At 34.9% G+C, this 8,549-nt stretch overlaps 1 protein-coding gene across 1 annotated transcript in view; it reads left to right on the forward strand.

Annotated features, from left to right (window-relative positions):
* Positions 1 to 8,549, forward strand: part of LOC308513981 (NKG2-A/NKG2-B type II integral membrane protein-like) — a gene marked incomplete at both ends in the record, with an annotated part of 94,287 nt that overhangs the window by 35,563 nt on the left and 50,175 nt on the right. Inside the window, 3 exons of the mRNA XM_081084020.1 lie at positions 3,203 to 3,298; positions 3,881 to 3,934; positions 4,392 to 4,543. Of these exons, the coding sequence (XP_080940146.1) occupies positions 3,203 to 3,298; positions 3,881 to 3,934; positions 4,392 to 4,543 (302 nt within the window). The remainder of the gene's footprint in view (positions 1 to 3,202; positions 3,299 to 3,880; positions 3,935 to 4,391; positions 4,544 to 8,549) is intronic.

Here is an 8,549-nt window from a genome sequence, read left to right on the forward strand (position 1 = left end):
ATCCACCTCATCAATGGTGAAACTTTGCCATTGCACTGCTGCCAGATGAGGGCCCACAAGGCCCAAAGCGATAGGGATGGGTTTAACTTCCCGGATTCCTGCCCCAACAGGGAGTTGTCACCATGCACTGGTGCAGAAACTATCACTGCAGAGTAGTTTTGGAAGAACACAGTTACTGGAAGTTGCTGTGGCTTTTTTTTTTTTTTTCAACTCATCAACATGTTGCTGCAAAGTGTGCTGCTAAGGTTGTCATCCTTCGCTGATCATATGGGTAACTTTAATGCTGCATTGCATGGGATGATCTTAGGCCATAAGTTTTGTAAAATAAGGGTTGCTTGAACACAAGCACTGTGATACCACAGGAGTCTGTCCGGTAACCTAGACGGCTCTTATGTGATCAGTAGGCGGGTAGCATATACAGTGTGAATACACTATATCCTCTTTATTTCTTTATTTCACCAGTATGAGAAGGTGGATGTTAGTTGAACTTATTGTGGCAATCATTTTGCCATACATGTCTATCAAACCATCGTGCTGTAAAGTTTTGTTTCTTTTGATGCTTATGTGTCATTTAACTTGTTTTTTAAAAATCTTCTTTTTCTACCCTTCCCATTTTTTAAAAATAAGGGACATTTTTTTAAAATTACCTTTGTTCTCCCCCTACATAGTTAGACTTGGGCTTTGTCATTTACAACAACTAATCCTAATTAAAATAGAGATGGTTAGGATAGAAAATAAACCAACAAAAATATAATCAGTAGCTATATAATAATTTAATCTTTTCATGGTGATATAGTTCAACATTATATAATGTTCTATCCTTCACAGATACATTATTTTGGCCAAGGGAAGTCTAACTAACATTTAAGAATAATAACATGAATGAAGGGATTTTTTAAGAACTAGGGCAGTGAAATTGAGAAGGTAAGTGTGAGAATTAATGATTGTTGTGTCAGTTATCATAAAGGTGAAAACATAGTAATTCTTCACACCATTGAAGACAAATGTCATTAAATAACTATAGTTAATGGGATTATGATTTTAGAAATTTTCCCATTATAATAGAAATTCCATAATGAGAGTATAAGGAAAAGAAGTATGTAATGCCAGGATTCAGTAACCTGCCTAAGAGTAGAATTTAAACATCTACAAGGCCTAAGTGTTCAGCGTTTGGGATTAAGATGTAAGTAAGTTAACAGCATGAGCAGTGAAGTCTTTTGTCCTCTGATATCATTTCAAATAAGAAAACATCTTCTCAGAGGCATTGCCAATGGGGATAAACTAAGGCAGGCACTTACCGGCCCAGAGTATCCTACATTCTGGAGGTGTTTGATGACGTAAATCACCTTCAAAATAGCCCAAGTGTAAGAATTTCCTGTTCAAACTTTAAGTGACATATTTATGAGAAATCTACTTTTTCCACTCATGATTCACTGTGAACCCTCACGGGGCAGTCTGTGAAGACCACAGACATTCTTTGCTTACTAGAGAACCTGGTCTCCCAGTGAAGGATACAGAAGGTATGTGCCTCAATTCTCCTGTCTCTCTGTTAGCCCGTCTCATGTAGTGGGAGATTACAAATGCTAGATATGATGCAAGGGAGGTACAAGTAAGACAGAATCAAGTAAAAGAGAACATTGGTATCTTTATGTAAATAATTTGGGGCAAAAAATGAGAAAAAAATATGAACTATGTTGGAGGATATCCAATGATTCAAATTCTTGCCTGTAGAGAAAGGGTCAAGTGCCTGCACAGATGCATAATTGATGTGTTAAGCAAAAATAATTTGAAGTAGAATCCAGCAAGAATCACGACAAGAGCTATTTTTATTTTATTTTATAATCAATATAGGTATAATTGATATTTAGCCCATCCTGTAAAAAGAGATTGTTAAAATGAATTCTCTGAATTACAGAGGTAATCTAATATACACTTATTTAGATTAAATGAGAGCAGTTGGCTTTTAATATAAATCTGTATGAAGTATCTCCCATAAAATGAAAATTTAAGCTTAATTATAAACAATCAAAAGATATTTAAAAAATTGAACAATCTTTGCGAGAAACGGCACCACACTGACAAAGAGACTCTTGTCTAATGAATTGTGTTACAGCATAATAAATAAATATATGCTACTAAATAAAATTAATTTACTTCAGAAAGTTACCATATATGCCAACACAACTGATGCCCAATCTTTGGAGCACTCAGTCTTCAATCATTATTTGATTTCAATTTTTTCATAAATATTGGAGACTCTTTTTCTAATACAATATTTTAATTTTAATACAAGCATTCTAATAATGTTAAATATTTTCATGGAATCTGACTTTTAATTAATGACAATGTCATTATTTATGCTATTCTTGATTCCTCACGGATTTATTGCTTTCTATGGCTCAAACAAATAATATATTGTCAAATGTAGAATATCATAAAAATTACATCTACTATGAAGCACTTGTTTAAAGATCTAACAAATTTAAAACCAGAACTTTAGATTTTCAACTTGGAATTGAGCCCTACTACCCTTTACCCCGCCCAGTTTTCCTGTCCTAGAGATCGCATTATTGCATATGTCATTTATTCGTAAGTACACTTGACTTAGAGCACAGTCTCAAACACCACCCAGCTGCGGAGATGAATAACCATCGTGTAACCTATGCAGAACTGAATTTGGCCAAGTCCGCCAAGAGGCAGCAAAGGAAGCCTAAGGGCACTCAAAGCTCCATTCCAGTAACGGAGCAGGAAATAATAACCTATGCAGAATTAGCTCTTCAAAATGCTTCCCGGGATCTTTAAGAGAGGGACAAGAAGGGCCATTCCAAAGGTAACACATTCAATAGACACACAGTATAACTGTTCTAGTCTGTGCAGCTGGGGTGCAGAGATGTGGGGGAAAGGAGGGCGTTAGCTCACATATTTTTCATTTGTGAGAATCAGCGCTTAAAGTTGGAATACAGTATTCTAAGATGAAAGCTCAGACTAATTCTATTCAGGTATTGCTGTAAGGGGTAGTCTTTGACCAGTAACGCATGGAGCATTATATTTCCTAAACATGCAATGGTATATTCTGGGAGGAAGATTACAGTGGTAGGTATAGGCTTAGTGTCCAAGTTTATGTTTTTGATTCTCTGTATGTAAACTGTCTAAACAATTCTTTCTATCTCCTTTCTCAGTGTTTCATTTTCTCTTCCTGCAGTTTCACCATCACCTCCAGAGAAGCACATTGCTGGGACCCTAGGGGTCATCTGCCTTGTCCTGATGTCCGCTGTGGTGACAATACCTATTCTTCTCTGTAAATACATTTTTGTAAGGTTATACAGAACTTTTCACTTTTATGTCCATCAGTGCCTCTGAACACTTCATAATGTTATGAAATAGACTCTGATCCTAAAGTATGCATTTAGACTAATTGCAAAATGGTAATTCTGAATTTGTCCAAGGTATAAATATCAAGATGATTTTAGGGAGTAGGTTATAAATATATGTACACATATATGACCACATATATCCATATATAGAGATATATATTCATATATCCATATATATATGTATATGTATATATACATATATATATATATAAAATCAGAGTATAAATATATATTTTATATTCTCAAAGTATGCTTTAGGACACCTTATTGAGAAATATAAATTAATTTTTGAGATTGTTTAATCCAAATACTGTGAGATGTAGTTCTCTAGACTTTAAAAACACATTTCCTCATAATTATCATTACTACATTAATTTTCATTGGTAATTAAATTTTATTCCAGATAATTCTAATCCTAGACAATACAACACAATTAAACATAAGACACAAAAGTATTATGGTGTAGTTAGATCAAGATTAATTTAAGAATTACTTTTTTTTTCCAGCTAATATAATACTGGAGCAGAATAATTCTTCATTGAAAACCAGGATCCAGGAAGGTACATACTTATTTTCTCAGTTCTGATATTAGTATAGTTCATACTTTATCTCTAACATAGGGTAGTCAAAAATAATAGCTTTTAGGGAATGGGGACATAAATTATAATACCAGGCAATAAATGTTCATAATAATTATAGAAGAGCGTTTTCTTATGTAACAATATGAAGCAATATTCATTTAAGATCATAATACCCATTGTTGTAGATGGGCTCAAAGACAATTTTAGGATTCTAAAAAATGGTTTTCTTCATTGACATTCAGGACATGTAGAGAATGGATATTTTTGTTTTTTTGCTTAATATGGTACATAAACCAGGAAACAAGAGACTAACCCTTCTCTGTGAGTGTGTTTTCTTTTTATATATTGCACAAATGTGTCTATACCTATGCAAGTATGTAAATTAATTTTAAAAAATTTGAATTGTTTTTGATAAAATTTTATAATCTTTCTCCAGAATATTATTGTGGACATTGTCCAAAGGAGTGGTTTACATATTCCAACAGTTGCTATTACATTAGTACTGAAAGAAAAGCATGGAATGAGAGTGTGCTGGACTGTGCTTCTAAGAACTCTAGCCTGCTTTACATAGATAATGAAGAAGAAATGGTAAGATTTAAATGTTTCCATTTTATTTAAAAGTCTATTTTAGTCTATATTTATATAATTGATTCCTATTTTGTATATATTCATAGTTCACTTATTGTATGGACTATTAACATGCCTTCTTTGACTCTAATATTTTTTTATATTTTATGCCATTTATACACATTTGATAATTTCCAGTTCTTGCTTTTTTTTAAATAGATAACCATGCTTCTGTAAATGCTTTTTTTCTAAAGTAAACTTTGCTACTTAATTTTACTATACATCAAGGAAACTGAAGGTATCATGATTTTGCAGATTAATTACAAACTTAAATACTCCATATAATTACAAATCATGAAATAGAAGTTGCAGTAACCCCTCTCCTGTGTGTCTCCTCTAACACTCACATGTGTCTCCTTTAACACTCACATGATATTTTTGCAATCTCTCCATATTATTGCATTTATCTGTAATTTGTTAATTTTCACTGCTTTATTATAGTACATGACATTTTAAATCTGTTTTACCAAGAATATAGTTGTTTTTTAATATGCAATTATGAATAATAATTTTATGAAAATCCTTGTGTCTGTTTTTTTCAAATATTATATTGTATTAAAAAAAATTTATATCATATATAAATATTAAATAAAACACATTATAATCATATACTATAAATGTTATATTTATAATAATATAATAATGATGTATAAATCTATAATAATAAAAGCATAATATGCTACTTAGACTGGACAGCCGAATGACCTTCCGGACGACCATCCAGACAAAGCTGGGGCTGCGAGGGCCGAGGCAGCTGCTGTGGCTGTGAGGGCCGAGACCCTTGGACAAATTTCATGCATTGGATCTCTAGTACAATAATATTATTAAAATTGCATATGTAGATAGTTAAAATTTATTGTCCCCTATGAATCAGAATGAAATTACAGAGTCATAAATATATGTATATGCCAAATTTATTATATTAACCCAACAGTTTCTAGTTTATTATGTCAATACACATTTTATCCAAAAATTCCATGATCCAAGATTTAGTACTGCCAGAACGTTCAATGCTATACATTCTGATCATTATATAAAAGTATCATCTTGACATAAATAGGCATTTTTCTGATTACTAATGGATAGAACCCATCTTTCTGGGCACTAGTTCTTATGGAATTATGTATTGAGAGAATGAGAAGTGCCTGTTCATGTCTCTCCACCATTTCTCCTGTGTGCTGCCCGTTATTTCCTTTCCTAGAAGTTGTTATATTTCCTATATGAGCTTTTTTTTTTTTTAATTTATAAGTGCAAATAGTGTTTTTGACTGTTACTTACATTTTCAGTCTCATATTGGGGTCTTTAAATGACCTGAATTTATTAATGTTAACCTAGTCCAATATCTCATTTTGGGTGTTAGTGATTATTTTAGAAGTTAGTGAAAGTTTGTGAAGACAATCTGCTATATTATATGAGATACATCCATTAGTTGCCTCCTATATGTGCCCCAACTGGGGTTCAAACCCACAACCGAGGTATGTGCCCTGACTGGAAATTGAACCCACAACCTTCTAGTACATGGGATGATGTTACAACCAAATGAGCCACACTGGCCAGGGCTGCCATCATATTTACATATAGTTTTTTAAACATAGTATTTTTCTAATATATGTTTATAATAACTACTTTAAAATATTTTCTAATAAATCTGACATTTTGTCCCAGTGAAAATTAGATTGTATTGACTGATCCCCCACCAAGTGTAAAAGGCATTTTTTAATTTCTTTGCATATTTTCTAATTTTTGGTAAGTACCTATTTTTGATAATATAATACAGTAAATATGGATTCTGCATCTTTCTTAGACTTTTTGTAACTTTAATAAACTGTTAGTGTAGAATCTTCTCTTTTGAAGTGTGTTTACTCAGTTTTTATAATTCTCATTATTTATTTTTCTATTTAGCCTTACTTACCAGAGATTAGCCTTGTGTATGCATAGCTTAGCAGACAACCAATGATTTTTATAAATGTATTCAAATCAGTATGGCTTTCACCCTCTGCTATTTGAGGTGCGCGCGTGTGTGTGTGTGTGTGTGTGTGTGTGTGTGTGTGTGTGTGTGCAGAAAAGTGCTCATGATTTTGAAATCCATTCTCAAGTCCCTTTGGCTTTTATTTTTTACTATGTCATCTCTGTTTCTTCTATACATGTGCAAATTTTCCACCCGTCATTCAAGCACATGCAGGGAGCTAATGTGATCTCTTCTATTGCATTCTACCTTTTACTAGTAGTACCTTCCTATTATGTTTATGGCGGGCACTGTGCCTGACACAATGGAGAATACAGTCTCAGTCTAGGAAAAGGATAATTACCTTCATTTATTGCCCAGTAAATTCAGCACAATGAGCTGAAAAATACCAGCAGTGGGCAGCTTAACAACCCTTTCCACTGCTTATCAAGTCTTCCCCTGTGGCAATAATGCCATTGATATATGCAGCCTTCCCCAAATTAAAAAAATTACAATTCTTACTCACTGAGCTGAGGTGGGGGGGTAGGGGAGACATGGGAGTAGTCTTAGATAAAAAGACCACAAATTTGCTCAATTTTTACCTGAATCTCTAGCAGCTTTCCCTCCCAATAATTAATAATTATAAATTATTATTTGTTTTCAATCAACTTTCAGAGCTGTGAAATTTGTATTTTTATCCATTTGTCCTCTTCACTTAATTGTGCTAATACATTTTCCTAATGTGTCCATTGTGTAACAACATATTGCAAATTGAAAGACTATAAATTAGAATTAAATTTATTTGTTTTTGTTTTCCATTTTTAAAATCATCATTATTTTGGTTGCAAATTACAATTTACTTAGTTACTCAATATTATATTTGTTCCCATTTGAAATCTCATAGCTTGACATATAAAACATTGCCTTCAGTTTCAAACTGCTATGTAAGAATGTGATAAAATGCAAATTATGAATTAAGATAATTATCTTCCGAGTATTCAGATTAGAGCATTAAGGCAATATTGATTAAATAGGCAAGTGAGTTAATTGGAAAATGTAATTCCTTTTTTAATGGTACAAAATGGTTACCTCTGTATGGAAATGAAGAACAACTTAAAAGTTTATACATTTTTATAATAAGCACTAGAGGTCTGGTGCTTGAAATTCATGCATGGGGGGTGTCCCTCAGTCCATCCTGCACCCTCTCCAATCTGGGACCTCTCAGGGTTATGTCCGACTGCCAGTTTAGGCCCGATACCACAGGGCCTATACCGGCAGTTGGACATCCCTCTCACATCCCTGCTCCTAAAAATTTGCCTGCCTGCCTGCCTGATTGCCCCTAACCACTCTGCCTGCCAGCCTGATAGCCCCCTAAACACTCATCTGCCAGCCTGATTGATGCCTAACTGCTCCCCTGCCAGCATAATTCTCCCCAACTGCCCTCCCCTGCGGGGCTGGGGGGTCTGAGGGACTGAGGCTGGATGAGGCAGGGCTGAAGGACATGGGGGACTCCAGCTGGATGTGGCAGGGCTGAGGGCACTGGGAGCTGCCATGTTTGTGAGGGCAGGAAGTCAATTAGCATATTCCCTCTTTATTGTCAGTGGCACCTCCATCTTGTGAGGGTGTGATGGTCAATGAGCATATTCCATCTTTATTAGATAGTATTTACAATTCCCATCCATGAAATACCTGTTTATGACTTTTATTATTATTAGTTACTAGAGGCTCAGTGCACGAAATTCGTGCACTGGGGGATGGGGTTCCCTCAGCCAAGCCTACCCCTCAGTCCGGGAGCCCTCAGTGGATGTCCTACTGATAGCCACAGTCTGGCAGCAGAGGTTCTGTGCAGGCGTCACGTGCGTGTGTGTTTGTTTGTGTGTGTGTGTGTGTGTGTGTGTGTGTGTGTGTGTCTGCTGGGGGCCTGCCCCCAGCCACACCCTGGAGGCTTGGAGCAGGCAACCCCCTGTTGAGCTCTCAGGCTCCTGGCCTCCACTGCATGTTGTACTCTCCCTTGAGCTGTGG

Source organism: Myotis nattereri (assembly GCF_964212035.1).
Source record: "Myotis nattereri genome assembly, chromosome: 2".
Taxonomy (NCBI): domain Eukaryota; kingdom Metazoa; phylum Chordata; class Mammalia; order Chiroptera; family Vespertilionidae; genus Myotis; species Myotis nattereri.